General features: G+C 43.6%; 4 protein-coding genes and 1 long non-coding RNA gene across 12 annotated transcripts; 3 read left to right on the forward strand and 2 right to left on the reverse strand.

Annotated features, from left to right (window-relative positions):
• Nucleotides 1-1,979: 1,979 nt before the first annotated feature.
• Nucleotides 1,980-9,579, reverse strand: LOC119120148 (transmembrane protein 255B). 2 transcript variants are annotated; one of them, XM_037246778.1, is made up of 9 exons: nt 9,297-9,579; nt 8,303-8,445; nt 8,173-8,235; nt 4,699-4,788; nt 3,758-3,838; nt 3,289-3,374; nt 3,023-3,182; nt 2,782-2,928; nt 1,980-2,633 (listed from the first exon to the last, which is right to left on the reverse strand). In XM_037246778.1, exons 1-9 carry the CDS (start codon nt 9,358-9,360, stop codon nt 2,418-2,420), a joined length of 1,050 nt encoding a protein of 349 aa, XP_037102673.1. In that variant the 5' UTR covers nt 9,361-9,579; the 3' UTR covers nt 1,980-2,417. The 2 variants fall into 2 exon arrangements, with proteins under 2 accessions (XP_037102673.1, XP_037102671.1); XM_037246776.1 differs by having other exon boundaries at nt 1,980-2,654.
• A 400-nt stretch (nt 9,580-9,979) lies between these two features.
• Nucleotides 9,980-14,153, forward strand: LOC119120151. Its single transcript, XR_005097474.1, has 3 exons — nt 9,980-10,070; nt 10,107-10,445; nt 14,143-14,153. It is a non-coding gene; the product is annotated as an uncharacterized LOC119120151 (long non-coding RNA).
• Nucleotides 10,222-15,000, reverse strand: tmco3 (transmembrane and coiled-coil domains 3). Of its 3 annotated transcripts, XM_037246771.1 has the most exons (16): nt 14,871-15,000; nt 14,338-14,443; nt 13,508-13,830; nt 13,239-13,406; nt 12,980-13,159; nt 12,680-12,880; nt 12,418-12,546; nt 12,249-12,341; nt 11,991-12,177; nt 11,767-11,884; nt 11,496-11,691; nt 11,222-11,372; nt 11,072-11,151; nt 10,841-10,990; nt 10,619-10,769; nt 10,222-10,570 (listed from the first exon to the last, which is right to left on the reverse strand). In XM_037246771.1, exons 3-15 carry the CDS (start codon nt 13,763-13,765, stop codon nt 10,659-10,661), a joined length of 2,022 nt encoding a protein of 673 aa, XP_037102666.1. In that variant the 5' UTR covers nt 13,766-13,830; nt 14,338-14,443; nt 14,871-15,000; the 3' UTR covers nt 10,222-10,570; nt 10,619-10,658. The 3 variants fall into 3 exon arrangements, with proteins under 3 accessions (XP_037102666.1, XP_037102667.1, XP_037102668.1); XM_037246772.1 differs by having other exon boundaries at nt 10,222-10,769; XM_037246773.1 differs by having other exon boundaries at nt 10,222-10,769; nt 14,338-14,427; nt 14,871-14,989.
• A 43-nt stretch (nt 15,001-15,043) lies between these two features.
• Nucleotides 15,044-19,125, forward strand: dcun1d2b (DCN1, defective in cullin neddylation 1, domain containing 2b). 4 transcript variants are annotated; one of them, XM_037246783.1, is made up of 7 exons: nt 15,044-15,181; nt 16,604-16,820; nt 16,901-17,069; nt 17,175-17,305; nt 17,375-17,457; nt 17,527-17,623; nt 17,723-19,125. In XM_037246783.1, exons 2-7 carry the CDS (start codon nt 16,646-16,648, stop codon nt 17,800-17,802), a joined length of 735 nt encoding a protein of 244 aa, XP_037102678.1. In that variant the 5' UTR covers nt 15,044-15,181; nt 16,604-16,645; the 3' UTR covers nt 17,803-19,125. The 4 variants fall into 4 exon arrangements, with proteins under 4 accessions (XP_037102678.1, XP_037102677.1, XP_037102675.1 ...); XM_037246782.1 differs by lacking the exon at nt 15,044-15,181 and adding an exon at nt 15,906-15,985; XM_037246780.1 differs by lacking the exon at nt 15,044-15,181 and adding an exon at nt 16,016-16,375.
• Nucleotides 19,126-19,641: 516 nt separating this feature from the next.
• On the forward strand, nt 19,642-25,287 carry adprhl1 (ADP-ribosylhydrolase like 1). Of its 2 annotated transcripts, XR_005097472.1 has the most exons (8): nt 19,642-20,335; nt 21,049-21,213; nt 21,284-21,409; nt 21,491-21,631; nt 21,710-21,837; nt 21,903-22,035; nt 22,102-22,352; nt 23,346-25,287. XR_005097472.1 is itself a non-coding variant. In XM_037246775.1 (7 exons), the coding sequence occupies exons 1-7, from the start codon at nt 20,122-20,124 to the stop codon at nt 22,269-22,271; spliced, it is 1,077 nt and encodes a 358-aa protein (XP_037102670.1). In that variant the 5' UTR covers nt 19,642-20,121; the 3' UTR covers nt 22,272-22,784. The 2 variants fall into 2 exon arrangements, 1 of the variants encoding a protein (XP_037102670.1); XM_037246775.1 differs by lacking the exon at nt 23,346-25,287 and having other exon boundaries at nt 22,102-22,784.
• Nucleotides 25,288-25,713: the final 426 nt, after the last annotated feature.

Genomic DNA, 25,713 nt, shown 5'->3' on the forward strand with positions numbered 1-25,713 from the left:
CACGTTCCGCAGGAGCTAAAACTTTTCACGCAGGTGCACTTAACGAGGGGATCACACGGACACTCCATTAGGTACACCGCCATTTTCAAGTGTACCTAATAACAGGCCACTTCATTAGGGAAATATCAAGGTCAAAGGTCACAGGTGTCAAGCTCTAGTCCTCGGGGCCGCGTTCCAACATGTTTTCCAAGTGACCCTCGTTAAGCGCACCTGCGTGAAAAGTTTTAGCTCCTTTCACGTTCCGCAGCAGCTAAAACTTTTCACGCAGGTGCACTTAACGAGGGGATCACACGGACACTCCATTAGGTACACCGCCATTTTCAAGTGTACCTAATAACAGGCCACTTCATTAGGGAAATATCATGGTCAAAGGTCACAGGTGTCAAGCTCTAGTCCTCGGGGCCGCGTTCCAACATGTTTTCCAAGTGACCCTCGTTAAGCGCACCTGCGTGAAAAGTTTTAGCTCCTTTCACGTTCCGCAGGAGCTAAAACTTTTCACGCAGGTGCACTTAACGAGGGGATCACACGGACACTCCATTAGGTACACCGCCATTTTCAAGTGTACCTAATAACAGGCCACTTCATTAGGGAAATATCATGGTCAAAGGTCACAGGTGTCAAGGTCTAGTCCTCGGGGCCGCGTTCCAACATGTTTTCCAAGTGACCCTCGTTAAGCGCACCTGCGTGAAAAGTTTTAGCTCCTTTCACGTTCCGCAGGAGCTAAAACTTTTCACGCAGGTGCACTTAACGAGGGGATCACACGGACACTCCATTAGGTACACCGCCATTTTCAAGTGTACCTAATAACAGGCCACTTCATTTGGGAAATATCAAGGTCAAAGGTCACAGGTGTCAAGCTCTAGTCCTCGGGGCCGCGTTCCAACATGTTTTCCAAGTGACCCTCGTTAAGCGCACCTGCGTGAAAAGTTTTAGCTCCTTTCACGTTCCGCAGGAGCTAAAACTTTTCACGCAGGTGCACTTAACGAGGGGATCACACGGACACTCCATTAGGTACACCGCCATTTTCAAGTGTACCTAATAACAGGCCACTTCATTAGGGAAATATCAAGGTCAAAGGTCACAGGTGTCAAGCTCTAGTCCTCGGGGCCGCGTTCCAATATGTTTCCCAAGTTACCCTGAAAGTGGGGGTGAGTGCGGGTGTGGCACTTTTCATTTTCATGTAAGCTTTGACCATGATTGAAAAATAATGTTAATAGGAACACCTGAAAATGGCGGTGTACCTAATGGAGTGTCCGAGTGACGTCACAGATCTAACAGCCAATCAAAGTGGGGGTGAGGGCGGTTGTGCAAATTTTTCCATGATAAAATATTGTTCCAGCCCCGCCGGGATTTGAACCCGGGTGGCTGCTCTATGGAACCTTCATTCAAATTGCATGGAATTACACTATATAGTTTAATGGAGCAGCTCAAGCGAATAGACCAGAGACTTGTTGAACTCAAAGTCATCAGCATTAACTCTGCTACACTCGTGACATGGTTTTTCATTTTGGATGCGTTTGCAGTTCAATTCTTCACCATACTGATGGAATAAAATCGAGAGGTTATTTCAATTCTACGCTTCTCACGTATGGTCGTCGTTATGTTTCATTATCATCTTTAATGTCTGCAGGCGTAAAGCATTAAATGTCGGTAATGACGCTGTAGGGCGACGTTGTAAATGTCTATCTTTTATGCAGTTTGGTCCTTTTTGTTAACATGCACATTACATTTGAAGTCATTGTTTAATTCCTGAATACTACAAATAGTTTGAAATTGAACGTGACAACCAAATTGGCTAAAATGGTCTGGAGCCACTTTTTCTTTCTTTTTAGAAGCACTTATATGTGTAAAAAACAAAAACCTCCAGAACTTGCTTACCTTAAAGCATCCAAACATCGCATGACAATTTCAGGAACATTGTGCCACAAAAACAACTCTGCCTCTATAAGCAACATTAGTTCACAATCACAAGACTCCGATTTGACACGTTAAAATTTATTGACAGTAAATATAAGATATTTTCAATTTAGATTAAAATAGGAACCGGCTAATACAAAATAACATGCAACAACCCTAACTAAACAATATTGTACTGTATATAGGTTGCCTGCATTGCAATGATCTAAGAACCAGCCTAAATTGACAACACAGTATCAATAGTTTTATCCAACAGGCCAACAAGAGGCCTCATCACCCAGTTAAGGGTTTGTTTGGGGGGTTAAAGGTTAGGGAGTAGAAGTCAGTCCGTCAACAAATCAATGCTGGAGGCCTATTCAACGCACATGCATTACGTTCACTACTCAGACATCTTCCTCATCACTGTCCTCTCCATCTACAATGGCCTTCTATCAAATGTCTTCTAAGTTCAGGCAAACAAACCGGAGACACAAAAGCTTTGTTTTCTTTTGGCTGAAGCTTCAGTAGGCGTAAGGTGGAGGTTTCTCAAAGGGGCTCTGAGAAGATCCAAAGAGGACCGGCGCGTTGGGTGTCAGCATGAAGCCTCCTCCTGGTTCCTGGGGGCCGCCCTGCTGTAGCATCTGGGTGGCACCTTGCGAGGGTGGCTGACTCTGGGTTTCCTCGGAGGGACAGGAAGTTCCTACAGGACCACCCTCGGGGATCATTTGTGGGCTAGCAGGTCCCTGAAAACTAGTAGCCTGAAGAAAGAAGAAAAAAGGCTAAATGTCATGAAGACACAAACCTGTTTGTGCTGATGAGAAAAATGAACTTTCAAGATGCTTCCGTCACATTGTTGTGCTTGTTGAGGCCTCTAGATGGCACTACCTGAACTGGGACGGGATAGTTGGGGTAGGCCGGGAGATTCTGCCCTGGAGGACAGAAGCCAGCGTAGGTGAGCATGTGCTGGGTGGGGTTGTACAGGATGTGGGGCGCTGGCGCTGGGCTTGGGGCTCTTGCTGGAGCAGGCTTCTGCTGCAAAGGTTAGAGAGGAAGTGTTGGACTGAGAAGCAGATTTACAGACTGGACTACATTTTTTCATGTTGGAGGTTCCTCGGGTTCTTCTCACCATGTCCTTGTAGGCTCCAAGAATGGCGGCAGCGATGATCCCCAGGAAGAGGCCAGTCACGTTGAGGACCACCGAGGACCACAGCAGACGATACAGGTGGATCACATCCCAACAGCTGCTGACCCCAGTGAACTCAAAGTACTGGGGGTGGTACTCTGTGCTGTCATACATAAAAATCCAAATGTTTTAAACCAGTTCCTTTTTTTAGTGAGGGTCTGTTATATATAACCACACATGATAAGTATGATATGATTGTAAAACCTTACTTCTCGCAGTTATAGAGGTAGCAGCAGTAGCAGGTGTTGCTTCTCAGCTTCAGCTTGCAGGTTTTGCCAGATGAACCGCACGTCATCTGCAAGTTTGGTGCATTCCAGTAGATATTGTTATACATCTCATAAATATTCACAAGTAAGCTATGAGTATTGCTACCGTAGTTGTAGTTTTCAGTAGTGTAGCCTAACTCGACTGTGTTTCTTGAGTAATTGCAGTAAAGCCATTCAACCGCTAGATGTCAGTAAAGTAACACATTTGGAAAGAGCTTGGCCTACTGTACCATCCTGTTCAATTCATACTTGTCCATAGTCTGAATCGGAATGTGTAAAAAAATATATCCATTTTTAAAGTGACTCAAGCAGAATTATGCCCTATCACATCGATCATAAAAAATAATTCAATATTCCAGATCAACTCTCCCTGTTGTGTCTATTTTTTGTGTGTCTGTGTGTGTCGATTCACCTCCGAATAGTAGCTGTCAAAGGCATAGCCGGAGCCACTTGTGTAAAAATCACACATGTTCTCGTGCAAAGGTCTTATGTCCTGTGGGAGAATCAAAATTAGACACGAAATGCATTAAGGGTGAGGAGGGGGGTTAGTGGTAGGGTTTCAAACCAGGGTTAGGGTTTCAAAGTAGAGTTTTGAAAAACCGGTTGGGGTTTCAAAATAGGGGTTTAATCTAAGGTTAGCGTTTCAAAGTAGGGTTTTAAAATAGGTATAGGGTTTCTTATTGGGGTTTACATTTATGGTTAGGTTTTTAAATTAGGGTTTGTTTGGGTTATAAATTAGGGTGAGGAATTCCAACTCATTTAAAGATCTCAAAATTGGGTTCCAAACTTTGGTTAGGGCTTCCAAATAGATTTCAAAGTAGGGTTTTAAACTAGGGTTTCAATGTATGGGTTCAAACCAGGAGCAGGGTTGTAAAGTAGATTTAGTGTTTCAAATTTGGGTTGGCCCCCCTTTTTTGAGGTTTCAGCATTTGGGGCAAGCGCACACTGCACCATTAGTGTGAATAGCAGCAGTTTTACGGCTCACGCTGCAGATTAGCAGCGGACCTCCTGCACCGGGACGATAGAACCGAGCAGCTCATTAAATGATTTCATTGTGCGAGGCTTGACAGAGCAATGAATATAAATGATGCTGTCCTGTGAGCCTGCCAGCGGCATCCGTGATCAATATCAGCGACTGCGAGCCAAAAGCTGAATAGCTACTTAAACTCCTCCTTGTCATAAACACTCATTAAAATATATTTTATCATTCACTGGGTTAATGGGCCAAACTGAGCTCTGCTCGTTTCCAGGTCCTCAAACGTAGAATTTAATTATGTTGCTGCATTGTGTACATTTCTTGGGCGGAACAGCAAGCCGGACGAGTTAGAAAATTTCCTTCTTTCTTGTACTTACAATAAATTCTGATGCGATAATGCCATCCACGATAGCACAGAAGAAGGATGCAATAACGCCAATGCTGATGAAGATGATGGCAGCCATCAGCTTGGAGAGAACAAACGTGCAGAGAGACAAATGTTATGTTACATAGCAACACAAGCAAAAGGACTTATTATTCGTTATTCAATCATGTGAGTATGCACCACTAGTGGTGGGAAAATGAAGCTTCAAATTTGTTGCATGAACCAGTTGTCTGATTTTCTGACTCCTTTAGATGTTGGTTTGAATAAAAGTGTGCTTTCAGTCCAGTTGAGTGCCATCCACAGAAGTAAAAAAAAAAAAAAACTGGTGCATCAACCAAATTTGAAGCTTCATTTTCCACATCATCATGATACAGTACAGAATATTTGTAAATACCGTATTTTCCGGACTATAAGGCGCACCGGACTATAAGGCGCACCTTCAATGAATGGCCCATTTTAAAACGTTGTCCTTATATAAGGCGCACCGGACTATAAGGCGCACCATTAATGCATCATGTCAGATTTTTAATCCAAATCAAATCATTCTCCATTTTATCTCTTTTATTTCAACTTCAGATGCAACAAATGACTTTATAATCACAAAATAATGATCCATAGTCTTTTTGATTCATGATTCATAGTCTTCAGCGGGCCACTTTTGATTGATTTCATGACACAATGCTTCGGGCCAGTTTAAATTTAGGAATTTGGTCCATATATAAGGCGCACCGGACTATAAGGCGCACTGTTGGCTTTTGAGAAAATTTTAGGTGCGCCTTATAGTCCGGGAAATACGGTACTTGCAGACATTCTTTTTTTCCAAATGACTTTCAACCCGACCGCATTGTAATTCAAAATTATATCATTTTAACCAATTTGTTGAATGGAAAGCTCAACAAGGTCTAATCACTAATCTTTATTATTCCTGTTTTATCATCCTGAGGCGAATATTAGAGCAGCTCTGTGAGCCTAAAGTGGCTAGTAAATGTCGTTTTCAAGTTATTGTGCTAATAGACGATGTTGTGTGCCATTTCATATGCTTTTAGGCCAAATTATTGGCGCCCTAATGTCAAAGAACGAAACAAACCACTGCTATTATGTGACATCGAGGATACTACAATGAATTACAACGTCCTTTGGACGGCGGAACCAAAACATTACGAATAACTCAAGTGGGTGACTGTTGATTGAATGAAATCACAGTGGCGAATAAAAGTAACCATTTTCTGGGTGGGTTTTTATCTGCCCCCAGCCCAGACTCTCCACTTCATTAGCTGTTTAAATGCCTGGACTTTTATGGGCTCCAAGTCGGGGATGAGGCCAGCAGCGCAGACAATAGAGCACGAGTTCACATGCACCAGCTGTCAGGACATAAACCACAATTGCTCTGTCCGAACAGAACCTCGAATCTGCTCCTCTGAGCAGAAAAAGAAGGAAGAAGTGTAAAGGATGTCTTGCACGCTGTGTAACTAAAGTCACCACAAGGTCTTTTTGCAGTGCTCGCTGGTCCAGTGAAGGAGCACCACCTCATCGCTGCTAATAACAAGTGAGCATCCCATTGCCTGTTGGTTAAAATACGAGAGTGCACTTCATGCTGCAAGGTGACCGAGCGGGCTGGCGGGAAGGCTTTTGTCTGTGAAATATAGCTGGGATGTCGACAAGCGCTTTTTAGAGGTGAGAACAGAACAACCAGATTGGCGAAGCGTTTAGTCATAAAGTAAAAGGCGCTGTGTCTAAAAAGAGCCAGCAGCATCAGTTCAAATGGAGGAACCGTTTTCTTTCTCTATTTTTTGTTAAGTAGAGAATTTCATGCCGTCAAATGAAATTGTTTGAACCTGTATTTATTCACTTGTAATAGTTGCAAGAATTAAAATGACCTCCAAAACATAACTGATCAACAAATATCCACAAAAAATAAAAACAGATGAAAAGAATAATTCTGTTAAATTAACACATTTTAAATATCTTTTTAATTGAGTCACAGGTAAAGAATTCTAGATTAATTTGTTGTTCCGATTCTGAATTTGCCTTCATTTTTTCAGCCCATAACGTTTTCGTAATAATAATAATAATAATAATAAAATATAGATACGAATGAAGGCTAGGGATTAGCAACAGGTTTTTTTCTGAAACATCAATGCTGAAAATATTTTGCTTCTATGGCTCAAACGCGCATCCCTCTTCGACAAAGCATCTTGACCAAAACAAGGTCGGCGTTACATGAAGATGCTTCAAGCTGCGTAGCTCTACAATGACATGTTCTTTCCAGATAGCAAGCCAGCAGCTATCCTCTTACAGTGAAAGCCGTCGCCTCAGTAGGGAAGCGGACACCTGCATGTTGCCACGTGGGCCTCAGCCGGCCGGCGCCATTAAAGTTTCAAACACATGCACGGCAAATGGCGGGTAAACATCCACAGGACATACAAGATTTGACTTTGAGAGATGATTGTGTGTTTTGCATTTGAGCGATGATTCACAACTTCAAAATGCATACTGTTAAAAAGCTAAAAGAGGTGTCAATACAAAGTCAAATTTTCACTCGGACTTGACAAGCGGATCTGAGCTGCCACACGACACCGTCAAGTCCACATGAAAAATTCACCACAACACACTTGGTCGCCTTTGCTCGTCATGCAGACGGTAGAGGAAATGTCTACAAAATAAATATCTCCATTTTGTCCAGATAGTCTACTTAGAACTGTTCAAGCATTTTGGTAAAACATGTCAGGGCGCCTCGAAGTAGGAAGAGAAATACTGTTGCGCAATTGATGTCTTAAAGAAAATGTACATACTGTAACCTGATCGAATGACATCTAATAGGGACCTTTTGAGTGATTCATGTACTGAAGCTTAATTTTACATGAGAGGGGGAAAATATTAGACAGCTGTAGTTCTACAACACTGCAAACTACAATTTGGGTCTTGGCCCGTGTTAACGACATCATTAAGCTATCGGGTGCCGCTTTTATAACGGGTACTGTGCTCGTTGTTGTGTCTCCGGTGTTGACTTCAGACCTCATGCAGAATGTGATACTGAGGATCCGTTTAATGGAACAACAAAACTCTCTCAGTGGCTCCTTGACCAATCCTATTTTTTGTCTAATTTTCATAGGGAGATTATTATGAAAAAATAAAGTCACAAATCCTTGAGACTAGATACTAAAAAAAAGTAAGCATTTCAGGTCGGAAACTCGATCAACAGTTATGTGTCGCATCCTATTACAGGATCAGGCACTTTGTCAGTGTGGCTGTCTCAAAGAAACGAGGCCACTCAGCAAACGACCGATCCTAATTCAATTTTTGTTTTCTGTAAAACACGCAGGTAATGACAGTAACAGAATTGTTTGTATATGGCACATGTATCCTCTTTCCTTTTCATTGATCAAGCTCTTTATCATGTTTGGCATTTTTCGGCATACTATCCCAGCTGGGATTGTGTAACAAAAAAAAGGAACAGGACACTTACCATTGGCCTTCGATTTTCTACCAGATGGATGCCGACGATGCCCAGGAAAGCCCCAAAACTCAACTGGGTGAGGACAGAAAGCAAAGTTGGGACGATTCTACAAAGTCAGTTAAAACTTGGAGGCGCTTACAGTGATCCCCGGGTAATATCCAGCCACGGGAACGTTGTCCGTGCGCGTGGCGGAGATCAGACCCACGGCCAACACCACCAGAGACAGAATCAGGAGAGCCACAGTCACCCACAGAGCAGTTTTCTTCCTCCGTAAATACGCAACTGTGGACGGGAGACACTCTCAAGCAGGGAAGAAATAGCATAGGCCCATATGAATAGTATTTTCATTTTGTGGTAAGTGGTGAAGCCCAAATCCCTGGCAGCAGTCATGCTCTCAAGTATAAACTAGTGAAGGAAAAATGAAGCTTCAAAATTGCTTCATGAACCAGTTGTTTTAATTGAGCCCTCTAGATGGCACTGTCTGTTCAACACAAGATTGAAAGGATTGCCATTTCTTAAACACTTTCTTTAAATCAACAGTGCCACCGAGAGGAGTTCAGAAATACATCTGGTTCATGAAGCAAATTCTAAGATTCATTTTAACATACCTGTAGGAGCATTAAATATTTTCTTATATTTTTTGCTTTTCATTAAGGTGTCAACTTTTTGGGTCTTGGTTTATTTTGTTTTGTTATTATTTTCAATCCAATAGCATATATTTTCTGACACAACGTACACACATGAAGTCTGGATTTGAACCCTGTAATCAACAATTTTTCATTCTCCTACTATTCTTTTGAAGTTGCTTTTTGTGAGACAAAAACCAAAGACAGCAACAAAGCAATAGAAAAGCAAAAAAATACAAGACGAAAAATGGACTCAAGAGTTGCAATGTCATAAATCTTTCTGCAAATTCCACCCTCGCGTGCTTCCTAAACAATTATTTCAATGCAATGTAGATGACATAAATAATAAAAATGATTTCAGTTGTCATAGTCACTCAAACCCGAAATAGCAGATTTGTAAGTAAAACATAATTGCAGTCAAATAAGATGATCATAAAAGTCAATTTGTAAAAGTATGCATACAATTTAATTAGAGTACTTTTTCTGTGAAATTCAATAAAATAGTACCTTCTGGGTCCAAGATCTCTGTGTCTGCCGGCTGAGAGGTCTGGCGGGCTTCTGGCTGTTGCATTTTTGAATCTGACAAGATGAATGAATGAAAAAATGAATGAAGGCGGAAAAAATATAAGCTCAACAAGCTTCTTTGTAGTTTGGAGGCAGTTTTTGTCCTGATTGATCCACTGCAGCTAGTGCATCCTCCAAGGTGCCTGCTCACAATCGACACATGATACACATTCAAACATGTTTGCCCCCCAAATAGGTGAGCTGAACCTGAGCTCAGACGTCTCAACTTTGCCTTGAGGGAGAAAGAGGGAGAGAGAGGAGGAGGAGGAGGGGGGGGAGGCAGAGAGAGAGAGAGCCCAATCAGCATCCACAGTTCATCTCAGTGTTGACTTCTTTCTTCATGCATCTTCCATGAGCTTGACTCAGCAGCCTGGTTTTATATGACTGGTTATGATGCTGGTGGGTCGACGTGGACGCTTGGTCTTACAGCGCCCTCCAACGGCCAGTCCATTCCAAATACAAATGTGAAATTTGTATTTGGAACACGCACCCCCTCCTGAAACATACAAAATAACCAAGAGCACAGGAATAAAGGCAGATAACACAACAATTATAAAATAATAATAATAATGTTTTGCAGTGGACACAAGGATAATTAATACTTTTATTATCTTATTTTAAAAAGATACAATGTTCCTTGCGTACTTGCTCATTCACATTTTTTCATGTGTTCAATAAATAACAAAATCAAAAAAAACTATTTCTTTACATTCAGAGGTTGCTGACAGTAATATGTTCAGTATATAAACAGAGTACACGTTCATGTACACAGAATATTTAGACGAGCTGTACGAGCAGTACGCAGGGCAGCAAGTTGAGTAGGCACGTTCATTTGGAATGCGATAGTAACTAGTGCAAGTATGTAGTGTTTTTTTCTGTTGCAGGAAAAATGCATGTGCATCGCTGGAATTGCTTGGAATCCTCAATAAAGTGGTTAAAATGTAATTGTTGAGCGGAGACTGCTCAAGGAACTTCATAAAAGGTCCCAACATTTCAAATCTCTGCAACATGCTGCTACCTGGTGGCAAATCTTTGACATGGAGAACATTGGAACGGATGATGGAGCACACAGAAGTTGACGGTATTACACGAGTGACAAAAGAAGAATATGGTGGAAGAATGTTGGAGTATTTTGGAAGGTGAGTTATCAACATATCTCGAAGCGAGATCAGCAAACAAAGTTGCCATTCGATGAGATCAGATGAGAAAATGTCACTCTGCTGTGCTGGCAAATAAATGTGAATTGCACCAATGCTGCTGGATTTTCCACCTCCCAGTAACAGCTCTTCCGGAAAGCGAGTGTGGTCATGTGATACCCAAAGTTCTTCGTGAGACCCATCTGTGTGTCGTCACTCTCCACAGGATGGGCGCCAGCAGCAAACTGAGCGTGCTGACACTGAGAACCAGCAGGTACACCTGAGGAGAACGTTCAAAAACTTCCTTTCCATACTTTCTCGAATTCACAGTTAAGAGAGTAAAGTCCTGACCTCTCTCGAGATGATGCCTGCACGCCGCGCACGGCTGCTGAGGACAAAGGAGAACTCGCTGACCTGCGCCAGACCTGCTGAGACGATCCAGCGGATATGACGAGAGCCGGGTGGCAAGATCACGGACAGCACCAGCACGGCCATCATGAACTGAGAGAGGAAGAGAAAGGGGGGAAAAAATGGAGGCCCGCTTGGGAACGGAAACGTCCCGAGGAGGTCAGATGTTACTACCTTCAAGATGACAAGTGTGAGCGTGAGTGCCACCAGAACGGTGAGTTCATACAGTACGAATGTCGGGAACACGTGGAAACCTGCAGTATCGGAGCAATGACCGTTACGCTCCATTTCATGAAACCATCAAATCATCGAAGGGTACCCGACCGATGGAAGCAAAGAAGATGATGACGAGGAAATCTTGAATAGGCTCGAAGCATCCTTTGACCTCCGCCGTGACCATGTGACCCTGGGAGGACAGCAACGCTCCGGCCAGGAAACAGCCCAACTCCATTGAAACCTCCAGAAACTCGGTAACCTGAACGAGCAATCATCCAAAGGGCAAAGACACAATTTCACCACTCTGATTCAAATTCAGTCGGAGTTGGATTTATTTGGATGACGCGAATGCAGAAGCACAACAAATGACTATTGTACGTACCGTCAGCATGAAAAACACAAAAGCCGCAATCCCCAGCACCAGGATCTCCTTGCTGCCTTTGCTCTCAGCGTGAAGTTTCTTATAAAAGGGGCCAACCACAAAGGATCTCAGCAGGACGCAGAGGAGCATCACCACAGCCAGAGACACCACGACCTGCGCCAGTAGTTTCAGCACACGGAGGCTCTCGAACAAGAAGCTGCCATGCACAGAAGGGAGCTGACCAACAACGGAGTGCACGCAGAGGAAATTTGAGGGCGAGCTAGACCCCAACCTGTCTGCATCTCCACTTTGAGCCTGGATCATAGTAGGCATAACGGCGATGAGCAGGCCGAGCTGAACGTCTTGCATGACTAATGTCCCGAGGAGGACGCTGCTGTAGTCAAGGTCACCTATGTCGCGCGCACACAATTTGGGAGCCGCTTCAAAAATGTTCACGTCGTAAAAACAGCAATGACAGTTTTGCAGGATTTAGACGACTCAGAGTGCCGCACAAACCTTCCTTCTCCCCTCTACTCGCTCCAGCTAAGAAACGAGACACGAGCGGGGTGCTGGACAGCGACAGACACGTGGCGATGAAGACTGTTTGGATGGGCTGAATGTGCAGCACTTGTCCCCACAACAAACCGCTCACAACCATAAGGAGACACAAGTAGCAGGAGACCTGCACTGATGTCTTCCAGACCTGCACGCATGTGTACTGTTGTATTATGATATATTATCCACGTCGATCTGAAGTCCCGGTTTTTGGTTTACCTTACGGAGACGCTCGGGTGAGAACTCCAGTCCGACCACAAAGAGGGTAAAGAACACGCCCAGTTCTCCCAAAGTCTGCACTTGCACCATCGACTGCCCAACATCAAATTAACATTGTGGACGGTAAGGGAGGAGAAACTTGCAGTGACGGACGGACGGACGCACACACCTTGATGCTGTTGAGCCCGGACGGTCCCAGCAGGACTCCGCAGATGATGTATCCAAACATGGGAGGAAGACCTACCAGGGTGCACATCCAGCCGCAGGGGAGCGACAACATCACCACTGACACCAAATCCTGCATTCAAATATAGAAAAATACATTCAGTGCAGGATTTTGTACAGTGACAAATCAGGCGCATGATTGCTCTTTCCACCTTTGAAAATGTTAAAAAAAAATTATATTTTTTAACAGCATTGCATTTTGTGACCTTGATAAAATGATGGTCAGCTCTCGGCATTGTGGAATCTCTGGGTTTGGTCAGCACGTATTGATTGTTTTGCGAGTCAATGAGCATGCTCAGGCCCAAGTCGTCTTCCGCTTCCCTCTGATTCGATTTGTTTCTTCTCTTGCCTCCGTTCTCCTCGTCATCCTCCACCCTCAGCACCGCTTCTATGTTGACTCCTTGCATCTACACGGCAAAACAAAGAGCGGAGGGACGGAACATGTTGGAACCCGTCCGACTGGATTACGTGAGACTAAATTGGATTTCGGAATGTCGATTGCTAGCCTGCTTGTTGTTGTCAAAGGCGTGCTCTTCAATCTCCTCTTCGAGTCGGTCCGCTGCCTTCCTGACGTCCTCCAGGATCTCATCCATAATGGACCGAGTCTTATTCCGGGCAAGGACGCTTTTGACGGCCTCTTGCTGGTGCTTCTCTGCAGCCACCAGTTCAACATAGTCCTGCTCCTCCTGGATGATAGAAAATGAAGGAATCTTACCTTTCATTCATTTCCAATTCAAAAGGATTATCGGCTTGCTTTGTGATCACCTGAATGGCCGCTTCCCGGAGTGCCTCCAATCTTTGCTTACTACTCTCCTTAATGTTGCCCACATCCCGATAGTCGCCCTGCAGCGCCCTCTGCAGACTCTGCACCGCCTGGAACACCATGTGCTCGCTCTCATTCAACTCCTTCTGGAAAACCTGGATTGTGTGCACCTGAAGAAAGTCAGCAGAACAAAAACACGTTTTATGAGAATTCCAAGGACAAAAAACAACTCAACAGTGTTAAGTAAGTCCAAATTTAGATCGTCTTGTACCTGAAAGTGACGCTCAGGGTCTGAAAGGGTTTGGTCTCTCATAACAGCAGCCGCGGCATCCGCCAACTTTTTGACGACCGCGTTCTTTCGGCGGAGAAGGCCGCCCAACCAGATGCAGTTTTTGGTCAACCAGACTTTGCCGTGTACGGCCACGCGTCTGTGACGCCTCCTGACGGCATGCTGGGCATCCTGCTCTGCGTGCTGGCCAGCAAACGCCACAGCCAGGCCGAGGCAGAGAGATAAACAAACAATCTGCATCCAAAGAGGCTAATCACTCCTGTCTAGTCAGTGAGGGTGTTGAGATGTTGAGAGCGACAGGCCGCCTGAAAAAAGGCAAGACAACAATACGAGAAAGCTTCAAGAACAAAGTCTGGTTTTTTTTTGGTCCACAGTGAGACCAGAATGCTGCTGAAAATCTCTGACCTCACAAAAGCAATTCTTCATAGAACGCTTCAAAATCCACTGACTGCAAACGTCGAATTCAAGTATTATCAAAGGCAAAAGTAGGTGTTGGCAAATTGTCTTTATATTACATGCAAAGGGAAGAGGGACACTTTAGTGAGTGATTCACTGTGCACAATGAATATTTAGGTAAGGTGTGGTACACTATGCCAGCGGGTCAGGTTAAACAACAGCTGTGCATACACGGATGATGGTGTTCTTTATTGAACAACACAAAGCTGACATGAGTTTGGATTCCAGCGCAAGACCTCCATTTTCATACAGTGCCCCTTGCGATTGTCCAGCAATATCGCACAGAGCTCTTCACCAATCCAGTTGATTTAATATTGGGGACCTTTGTGAGTACTACCAAAGATGGGTGACGTTACCTTTCCAAACTACTCCTGCCCCTTCCTCCAGTGGCTGGAATGTTGCTTGGGTGCTGGCTGCTGCTACTGGTGGTCAATAGTTCCAGTGTTCTGCACAGGATGGCCGCTGTAGTAAAAACACTCATTCATGGAAATATCTTAAAGTCTGCAAAATTATACTGTCTGATGAATAAGTGGAATTTTGGAAACGTAACCATTGATCAATAAGACTTGTGAGTTGGTGTACAAATAGGCAAAAAGGGAATCCTTGGAACTAGTAGCAGTGCCAAAACATGACATTGATGATGGTTAACTAACACAAACACAATTGCGGTGGGTGGAGAGTTTTCAATGAATTGCATTATTAACACAGGAACGCGTCATGGCAACTAATGGGTGGAGAATTTTCAATGAATTGCATTATTAACACGGGAAGGCGTAATGACAACGAATGACAGCTATTCTTCCTCGTTGCTGTTTGGTGGACACTGAATGAGTCCAATCGCGAAAAAGCATGCAATGACATCGGAATAAACCGTGACAGCTGATCCTACCATCATGTGAGGATGAGCAAGCACTTGGGCTGGTGGAAAAACATCCCGGTTGAGCAAGATCCAGTCCAAACACACGAATAAAGCAACAGCTACCTGCGAAATCTTATTTGCACTGCGTCCTGTGCACGAGTGAATAAGCCGGGAACAATCAGGTTGTTGTAAGGCACCGATGGCTCCCCCCTTCTGGCCACATTGCTCAAACAAGCCAGCCTCCAAGCGACGATCACTTGCCCAACAACTTTCACGGGGGATAGATAAACAGCAACAGGGGTGTTAGCAAAGAGTGGACGATCGCTCAGTCATCCGGATAGGTACAGATCTATTTTCTATTCTATTTTCCATTCCACAGGACAACGTTTTGATTTGTCATTCTTCTTTGATACGCTGGTTATAAAGTTGTACCTGTTCTCTTCTTGATGGCTGTCAGACCAGCTCGAGCCAACTCACATTCTGTACTGTATTGCTAAAGCTAACTTTGCTAACTCTGTCCATCTCCACCCGCATCAGAATCGACATTACGTCATGAATCCGTCGTTTTCATGCGAAAAAGGAGAAACGAAATGGCCAAAATTGATGTTGAAAACTTTGAGCCGTCTCCTATTACTTCCGAACCCGTTTCGGGTTTCGCTATGGGAGTTGTAGTTTTGTTTTTGTCCCCGAACAAGTCAAGTGCCTGAAACGACTGCAACCACTTTTACGTCGATTTATCTTTTGGGTCATTTTGAATTGCAGTTAAAAAAAAAAAAAAAAAAAAGGAATTAAATCGTTTGGGGGAGGACGATCGCTCAGTCCAGGTACAAATCAGTTTGAAGGTGCTGTTCAAAGTGAATCAGACACCCCCCACCAATCTGTAGTTACGACTTTTATAAGCATGTTTTGGACAAACCTCTATTTCACTCTTCATTTGCCGTCACCACCAAGCAATCTTTTAAAAAGCTTAACATTCTACTCATGTAAGTTTTACGTAAATACGGTTAGATAAGTGCAAAACAAGGCACATAGCTTTTTGGACTACACTTCCCATGAATCAACTCCAAACACAGTAGTGCATTTCTTGTGCGCATGCGCAACACAGCTAAATAGCTATGTTGGCCAAAACAGCGGGTGATAACATGGTAGGTACAATTCAAAAGGCGCTAGCAGCGCAAGAGATTTCGAAGGCAAATGTTGCAAAAAGGCCGTTTTTCATCATATGAGGTTTTGCGAAATAAGTTGATTGTTAAGCCTCGTGTCGCATTGGTTGGAATATGATGGAAAGGGAAGGTCAGTGGTTGGTATATTTGGAAGGCGCACGACAGCACTTGTGGCACGTACCTTTCCCTTTTTGGAAGCCGACTGCCCCCAAGCCGCTCCTCCGGGTCAAGAGACCACTCGGAGGATCCCGTTTGATCGTGTCACGTCACGGTCATAGTGAATGTGCTGTACGATCCCCGGGCGGGTCGAGTGTGCAAGACTTGCAGTGGATGACCTTCTGCAAGGTTCATTTAGTACAGTCGGATCATTCTGTAAATCATCAGGACGTTGTGTTGACACTTTTGCGCTACTTCAACCTTAATACGCATGCGCATACTTCCGTTTTATGACCATATGACATGAAGCAAACCTTGTTTGTATTTGATCAAATGTGTGCCACATTGTGTTGCTAAAGTTTTCTATACTGTAAACAGTACTAGAAGTAGGCTTTGCAAAAGTGTGTTGAACTCAATAATGGTGGCTTCATCTTCTTTTTCCAGCACAAGCTAAAGTCATCACATAGAGACAAAGTCCGGCAGTTCATGTCCTTCACACAGGCAGGAGAGAGAACTGCTGTGTACTGCCTGTCGCAGAATGACTGGAAATTAGAAGTCGCGACGGACAATTACTTCCACAATCCAGACCTCTATTTTAAAGAGTCCATGAAAAATTTAATAGATCGCAAGAAGCTGGACCAGCTCTATAACAGATATAAAGGTGAGTGTCAGAATCCATGCGGTGACATTCTCAAGGTCTGTTTCCGGTGATTTGATCGCATTTCTCGTCAATCTTTGCAGATCCCCAGGATGAGAATAAGATTGGCATCGATGGAATTCAACAATTTTGCGATGACCTGACCCTTGACCCGGCCAGCATGAGCATATTGGTGGTAGCGTGGAAGTTCAGAGCGGCCACGCAGTGCGAGTTCAGCAAGAAAGAGTTCCTGGATGGGATGGCAGACCTCGGGTGAGCGATAGTGAAATGCATATTAAAATTTATTTTCAAGTGTAAGGATTGTTTAAAAAATTCAGAATAATATTAGTTACTAAGTCGATTATTTGATCTTCCCAGCTGTGACACTCCTGAAAAACTGAAGGCCATCCTTCCCAGACTAGAACAGGAGCTGAAAGACAGCGGCAAGTTTAAAGATTTTTACCAGTTCACCTTTAATTTTGCCAAGAATCCTGGACAGAAAGGTTTAGGTAAGGCCAAAAGTAAATATGTTTCATTTTTATCGCAACTGATTTCCTCCGTCATTCTTAATGTCTCAGAGTTGGAGATGGCCGTGGCTTACTGGAATCTAGTTCTCACTGGTCGCTTCAAGTTTTTGGATCTTTGGAACAGATTCCTGCAGGTGAGAGGAGCGTGTGGATGAAAGAGCAAATGGTTTTTTTAACACGCTGATGAAATGTTTGTCATTCAGGAGCATCACAAGCGCTCCATCCCCAAGGACACATGGAATCTCCTTCTGGACTTTGGCAATATGATTGCAGATGACATGTCAAACTATGATGAAGAGGGTGAGCTGCTTGTCACGTATTCTTTTCTTCAAGGCTGTCCAAACATTGCATGCAAGCTTAGCTGAGACTTTTTTTTCCCCCCCCCTCCTCTCTTCTCAGGGGCATGGCCAGTTCTCATCGATGACTTTGTGGAGTTTGCACGGCCAATCGTATCGGGGGGCAAAAGCGGCATGACATAGCCTTTGACTTTGAATGGACTTCTCTCCCAGGTTTTTTTTTTTTGTGAATGATTTTTTATTTTATTTTTTTTAAACACGTAAGCCAAAAAGACAGCCTCAGTAGTCTTGTTTGCAGAGTTGCCGATGCCACCTCGTGGAAGAAGCCGCGCCAAGACTTTTATACGTCGACTTGGAGTGAACTTTGAAAGTGATGGTCATCTGGTACTTGGCAATTATGGACAAAGATTCATCATGCTGCTGCGGACTTGGCTCACTGACCTAAATCTTTTGCACAACAAAGAGGATGGGAGGGTGGGGGCGAGCTTTTGGTGCAGCAACAGCAGGTGCCGTCTTCCTTTTGTCAGTGACTGGAACATTAACAGTCAGGAACAGTGCCATCGACTATCTCACTGACAATCGCAGTGCGAGCTATGTGTGCACTCGCTGTCAGTCTTGTTTTCAGTCGGGGTTCCTTGTGATTCTTTTATTTTGCTTTTACATTTAGCAACGTGGCCAAGCTCTGCATTTTATATTCAAATTTGACAGTTGGTTAAAAGAAGTATGCATTTTGAGGACCAGTAAAATATTGCGTTGCTCCTCATTTGCATTCTATTTTGAAACAACTGCCTTTTTTTTTTTTCCTTCTAATATGTTCAGCAATGTTTAAATCGGAGCACAGAAACTGACTGGCACGTTAAGCGTTTTTTTAGTAGCCCGGTGAATGACGCAAACTACAAACTCCATTGATTTACACAGTTTGGCAAACATTTTGATCACACTAAGCTGCTACATTTGAGGTCAACATACCACAATCCATCAGTATTTTAAAAGTCTTTTGTTTACATTGTTTTAATTTGATGCTCGAAAGTATTTCAGAAAAAGGGCTGACTGACATTGTTGCTGCCATCTCGGGATAGCTATGAACACTACAATAGCTGGACTGTCACCCCGAACATGTTTTAAGTTATTTCCCCATATTATGTCGCACTGCTGCCCGTCACAAAGCTGTCAACTTGTATGACCTTTAAACCCGCATTGAATGTGAACGCTACAAAACAAGTTTTATCCACAGTGAGCGACGCCCATGTTTCACACAACCTGGTTGTTTGTGTACTTTGGTACACCGTGTGTACTTCTGGTTCACTTTGCTTGTCCTTGTGAAAATATTCAGATGATGTGAAACCTGATGTAACTGATTGCCGGTAACACGATTGATGAGAAAATGTCATCCTAAAGATGGGCAATGTGTTACATTTGGTACGTGTCATCTGGTTACATGGAAAAGGAATTAGTCCCAAAGGTGTTTTACAAAAGAATGTCAATAAAGCATGTGTGTGAAACGGATTAAGACGTTACATTTTAGTGGTGGTCGGTGATCATATGGTCTGATCGTCCTTGACTGTCGCGGCAACAAAAAGCGACGAGTAGGCTCAACGTTATTTCATGCTAAGATTTGCAGTACCATCGCGGACATCAGATTGACACAATCCCTTCCTTGTTCTGACATTTGTGATTTTGTTTAAATGTATCATTTCCAATACAATGATTCATATTGCGGAATGAAAAGCACTGCCGGGTACTGTGTGTATATTTGTGTGAGGGACTCGATGCCTGCTCGGTAACAGTTGTTTCTTATCCGGTTGCATTCCGATTTCATGTCATCATCGTCGTCACAGTCTTGATAAGCTCTTGTGGTCATGCTTTGTCTCCTGTTACTTTGTATGTCTGGCTCCACAATCGTGTGAGGGTAAAGAGATTATAGAGAAGGTCTCAAATAGCATGTTGGAATATAAAAGGGAAAATGAAGCTATGAGCTAAGCTCGCTAAAGAACGGAACATGTGGGCAAGCGTAAATTGAAAATGTCTGAACGAGCGTGTTTCGGATTAGAGTCATCTTCGGTGAATGACTGGCTGGACTGAGGATGATGTTACACGCTTACTCTCCTCCTCCCAATGGGTGGAGTGGAATCCCAACATGGTCCAGCACCAGCTGACCACCAGCACATTAGCATCTCTTAAAGTGCTTCCATCGGTACCCCAAACCGAGCCACTCCAGCTATACAGCCGAGGGGATTGCTTGCCTTTTTAGGAGACGCGTCGTTCCCGTCGACATGCCATCAAGACGCTGCGGAGGATAACCACGCTTGAAACGTAACGTGCATTTTTACACACACAACAGGACGGACAACCGGTGAAACGCTAGAGGACTGCGGCGGTAACCGGAACCTCCTGAAGAAACAATGCCAATAGAACTGTTGGCACTGGATAACATTTGGAAGGGAATTTTAGAGTGATCAAGTCCTCTGGGGTAGGAGAGAGAAGTCATCAGAAGTTGTAATCATGGAGAAATTCAAGGCAGGTATGGTTCTGGGTGGTGTTGGCGATGCCTTGGGCTTCAGGAAAGGCCACTGGGAAAGTTGCACGTCAGGCAGAAAGATCCAAGAAGAACTGGTGTCCCTTGGCGGTCTGGCAGGACTTAAGCTGGACCCCGATAACTGGCCGCTGAGTGATGCCGCCTTAATGCACATGACCACTGCAGAGGCACTTATAACAGGTAGGTTCGGGCGCCAAAAACAGTTTAGAATTTGAGTTCAACTTTATAGATGAGGTCCTTTTTTTTTAATCCAACAATATTTCTAAGAATAATTCCAGACCAGCCACCTTCCTCACATCTTGTCGTCACCAAAGCCAAAATCTAAGTAGAAACAGTCTCTATTTCGTCATCCCAATGTCATGTTAATCCCCCGCAAAGGATGGCAGTAAATGTTCCGTTTAAAATAGCATAGGCGAGCTTAGCTCTCTCCCTGGTGAACAATAGCCTGCCGGTAACAAGGCGACAGTAATATGGCGATGACATCTTTTGAGATTACGTCTCCCCATTTAGCCACATCCTGGAATGCCGCCGGCAGCACACGTACGTAAAGACTGAAAAATTCCACTGTATTCATCTCAGAGTTTCCCTTTTCATCTAATCTGGTGTAACAGAAGCAGAAGCAAATGAAACAAAGAGACACAAGGCTACAAGTTTCTCATAGCGTAAATCTCCATTCCTTTCTACATGGTGACATTATTTGTATCACTTTACAGGAGTGACAAAACTCAATTTTAGTCGGCCTTTATGTTTGTCGATCTCAGCTGACCAGAGTGCGTGTGTGAATGTCTCCGTTTGCTCAAGGCTTGCTTGTTCTAATCGCTCTAAACTTAGCCCGCCTCAGCAACACTCTTGCGTGAATGACTCCCAATCACTGCGTGTTTGCCTACGTTTAGATTACTGGTGCCTGGAGGACCTCTACCGAGAGCTGGTGCGTCTCTACGTGGAAGCCATGGTGTCTCTCCAGGGTAAAAACCCCGACCCGGTTACGGTGGAAGGCTGTGTACACCTCAAGCCTCACAATTTTCTCCTCGCTTGGCATACACCCTTCAATGAAAAAGGTCTTTCTCTCACTCCCTCAAAAAATGTCCTTTTGCCTAGTCAGAAAAATGCTGAAATGTGTCTGGGCAGGATCCGGATTCGGAGGTGCCGCTAAGGCCATGTGCGTGGGGATGAGATACTGGCAACCGGATCGACTAGACAGCCTGGTAGAGGTCAGCATTGAAACTGGAAGGATGACCCACAATCATCCCACAGGTTATGATTTTCCCAAATATTGAAGTATTGACATCAAATAAATTTTAAACGATTCAATTCAAAATGGCGTCTGCCTTCCAGGTTTCCTGGGCTCCCTGGCAACGGCATTGTTTGCCTCCTATGCAATCCAGGGAAAGCCGCTTGGGACTTGGGGACGTGAGCTCATGAAAGTCATCCCTCGTGCCGAGGAGTATTGCAGGAAGACCATACGCCACATGGCGGGTAAAACGACGTTTTTCTTCATGATTTCAAAATGTAAGCTTAGGGTTGGTTAACATTGTTGATTATATTTCTCGGCAGAGTATCAGGAAAACTGGTTCTACTTTGAGGCAAAGTGGCAGTTTTACTTGGAAGAACGGCAACTCGAAAAAGAAGGGCAGAATAAGCCCTTCTTGGACAGTCGCTATGATGCTGAAGAGACGGATAAGGTCATTAATTTTTTTCCCCCGAAGAGTTTAAATTGAGAATCGCCTGACGATTCTTGTCGGTGCAGATTTACAAGCGATGGAGTTCAGAAGGCCGTGCGGGGCGGAGGGGTCACGATGCCCCGATGATTGCCTACGACGCCCTTCTGATTGCAGGAAACGACTGGGCCGAACTATGCAAGCGAGCCATGTTCCACGGAGGTAAGATGTCAGATTCCAAGACGATAGTTTGGAAAGGAGCTAACTGTCACTTGTCTTTTATTTTAGGGGAGAGTGAAGCCACGGGCCTAATCGCCGGTTGCCTCTATGGTCTAATGTACGGTCTAAGCCAAGTTCCCTCCAACCTGTATCAGGATTTAGACAAAAGGGAGCGTTTGGAAGAACTGGGAGAGGCGCTTTACAAAGCCGCATCAGCCGAGAAGTGCATAGACAAGTAAAAGTGCACTTCACAAGCCCAACAGGAACCGCACGAGCCAAAGAACCCGCACTGTCCCTTGTCCTGGCAGATTCTTTCCAATGTAACATTATCCTCTCTAGTGTGAGAAAACATTAACATTTGTCTTTTTCACTAATTAGCATCTATTCCACATGGAAGTACTGTAACTCACATTATGTGGAATGTTTTTTTTAATATGTATGGGTCGGATGGTGTTTCATTGCTGTGGAAAGACTTTTGCAAGTGTTAAGTAAACTTTAGCAACCCAAAGCTAACACTTAGCTTTTTCTCCCTTTAATTGCTAACCTGTTTTTGAGCGCACTTAAACGGAGCATTTCTTGAGGTCAATACAGACATAATTCTATGCATGTTACATCATAAACCTAAAAGCTCTCCAGGACTTGATCCAACTGTAGTTTGTCAGTACATTCAATTCTGTAAAGAGTGACAAACATACTAGTTACAGCATGTCAACTAACCATAGCGTAGCAATGATTAAAAAGTACTTAGACATCGAAAGCCCCTGACTCTTTTTCTCTTGACACTTCTGAATGATAAATCTTGTAGATGTTTGCACCTTTTGTTTTTTATTATATTTTAATCTACCTAATTTATCCAAAGAACTAATCAGCGCTGCCTAATTAACGCAAAGTTGGCTAATAAGCACTTAATGTTTTTTCTCTTAATTGTTTTCAATTTTTTATTTAAAAAATAAATTTGTAGCCATATGCAAAAAGAAAATTATACTGGTCAACTAAACATGTAAATTATTTAATTGAAAGAGGTTAGGTTTCAGTATAACAAATTTCCAAACTTTTTATTCTAATATATATGAGGTTATTTTTTTTAACAATGTATGTAGCTGCACTTGAATCCAAAAATATAAATAAATAACTTGTTTGCAAAATCTTAAATCACTGCAGACAAGAAAACCTGAGTACCAAGTTACCAGGTTGTTGGCATCTGCATTTCTGTTTCTGCCGTGCAAAATTCTTCTACCTGCTGAAATTGTTCTCTCTGCGCATCTGCACACGCTCATTTGAATGAAGTTTTGCATATCCTTTATTCTCTATAGAGCAGATTCTCAGAAAGCCCGTATCAGCCCTGATGCCCGTATGTTGAGGAAGTTACTAAGAGACCGCGACTGTCGTCCAGTGCTCCGAGGGATTTTGGAGACTCTCCTGCATTACCTGACACAGGACTTACCCGACAGGATCGCCGGAACCCAACATGGGGATGAGATGATTTCCACAGCTTCATTCCAAAGGAAGAGAGATCGAACTGTTTCGAAAATCCAGAAGTCTGAACTTAAAACAAATCTCATGCCAGCGATTCAGTCCCTTGATAAAACGACCGAAAGAGAGACTAAGATCCCTGAACAACCAAAAGAGATGTTTGAGGGATTCTGTGGAGGAGGAGATGAACGAGAAGAAGACCCGACACCCCGGCGTCTTACCACATTCCGGTTGCTTCAGTCCAAATTCGCACGGTCAACTCCCAAACCCCCTCTGACAAACAGAAGGGAGGTAGGAACTCTGTTATCCAGAGGAGGAATGGCCGGTGCTCAAAATCACAGACACGATGGTGGATATGCGATGAAGAAAAATAGCAAAGAAAGAAAAGAGCACAAACTGAAGCCAGGTGGCATGGTGAAAGATATCGTGGCCAAGTTTGCCTTGACTGAGCAGAAGGAAATGGGACTGAAGACCCCAAAGCGCTCCATAAGCTCAAGACAAATTGGAAAAGGGATCCTCCTGTCCTCCTTGATGGAGAAGTTTGAGAACCTGGCCATTGTGTCCAAGGGGATAAAGTCAACATGTTCAAGCCAGAGACTTCCCGCAACTGTCAGTGTCAAACAACGGGTTGCTCGCAGTGAACGAGCAAGTGATCGCAAACAAATCCAGAGCAAAAAAGTGACATTGGAAAGTACGACGGAGTGCTTGGAAGCAAATCAAAGCGACCAAGGGCAACGAAACCCCGAGGAGAAATCACAGCTGAATTTGAAAGCAGAGCAAATTCCGCCACTTTCGGATGAGAGTTTTGATTTATTACGCAACATCAGAGATGATGCACAATATTGTCATTCTGGAAAAACACAAGAAAATATTTGCACCACAGCAAAGCTGAACTATGCTTGTCAGGAGATAATCCAATTTAGATGTGCGTCACAGTGGTGCCTTCCCGCGCCGTACAAGCTTGTCCTGCACAGTGATGCTCCACTAAAGTACCACATGACATCTGTCCTTCCATGCTCCATCCTATGGTCCACATATGAGGTTTCTTCTCCTAAACAATACTTTAAGAAATATCAACTCGAGGCTTCAGCTTGTCCTGATGTGAAAAAAATGGAAAAAGGCACAAATTGTGGGATAGTCTCCATTGGTACAGACTATAGCTTGATGGGGAAAGAACCGATGGATGAGCCAAATCGACACCGACGTGTAGCTAGTCAAAGAGGACTGCCTCGTTACACCATCCCACACATTTGTAGATCTGATACTCAACACGGTGATGGTCAACACTCGGAGACTGTTTTGGCTCAAAGGCTGACTTCAGCCTCAAACTGCTCCACTCATGTTTTTGAAGGCGGATTGAGAACAAGGGCAACTTTACAGGAGTCATGTCCTCTTGACCTCAAGGTACACACAGCAGAAAATAAAACTGAAAGAACATTTCAAGTAAAGCACGAGGAGGAGGAGGATGTAAAGAGGGACACAATAACGGCAGAATTGAGCTCTTTGGAATTACCAGACAGTTGCCAAACATCTGAGGCCGCTCAAACTCAATTACCCGTGAGACCAAAGTATACGTCAATAAACTACGGTGACCCGTCCGTCAAACAAACATATAAACCCAAGCTTATACGCTTTACCGACACATTTACTTTCTAGATTGCTTAGAATTAGAAACATTCAAGTAGAGCATTTTTAATTGAATACATGTATTGTGATGAATTGGGGGAGAGGCAACTGAATCAGACCATATACATTCAAATAAAAACTAAATATACAAAATCAGCAATCCTAAGCATGTTTTTTTTTTCAAATTACAAATATAAAATTATTTTACATGCACGCCCGAAATTTGTTTTTGTTTTGTTTGTCAGTGTCGCCCTCAAGTGGTCGAGCCCAACCAGTGTAATGTAATGTAATTTTAAAATGAAAAATTAAAATGAAATAGTGTATTTTCAGAAGTCATTTTTCTTTATCACTAACTGCATTCGTTTTAGTTTTTGCAAACAAACTATAGTCTACATAAATATTGGCTACAATATCACAAAAGTATTAAGTACACGTCATCAAGGTAAACTGGGCAATTTGTGTGCTTTTAACTAAAAGTGTACATTCCTTGAGGGGAAAAAAACTCTTGTTCACATGGACAAGTGAAGTGACCACTGTGCCGTAGTGCAGATTTACCTGATTTCCTTGAAGGCACCATCAGAT

This window comes from Syngnathus acus, chromosome 3 (assembly GCF_901709675.1).
Source record: "Syngnathus acus chromosome 3, fSynAcu1.2, whole genome shotgun sequence".
NCBI lineage: Eukaryota > Metazoa > Chordata > Actinopteri > Syngnathiformes > Syngnathidae > Syngnathus > Syngnathus acus.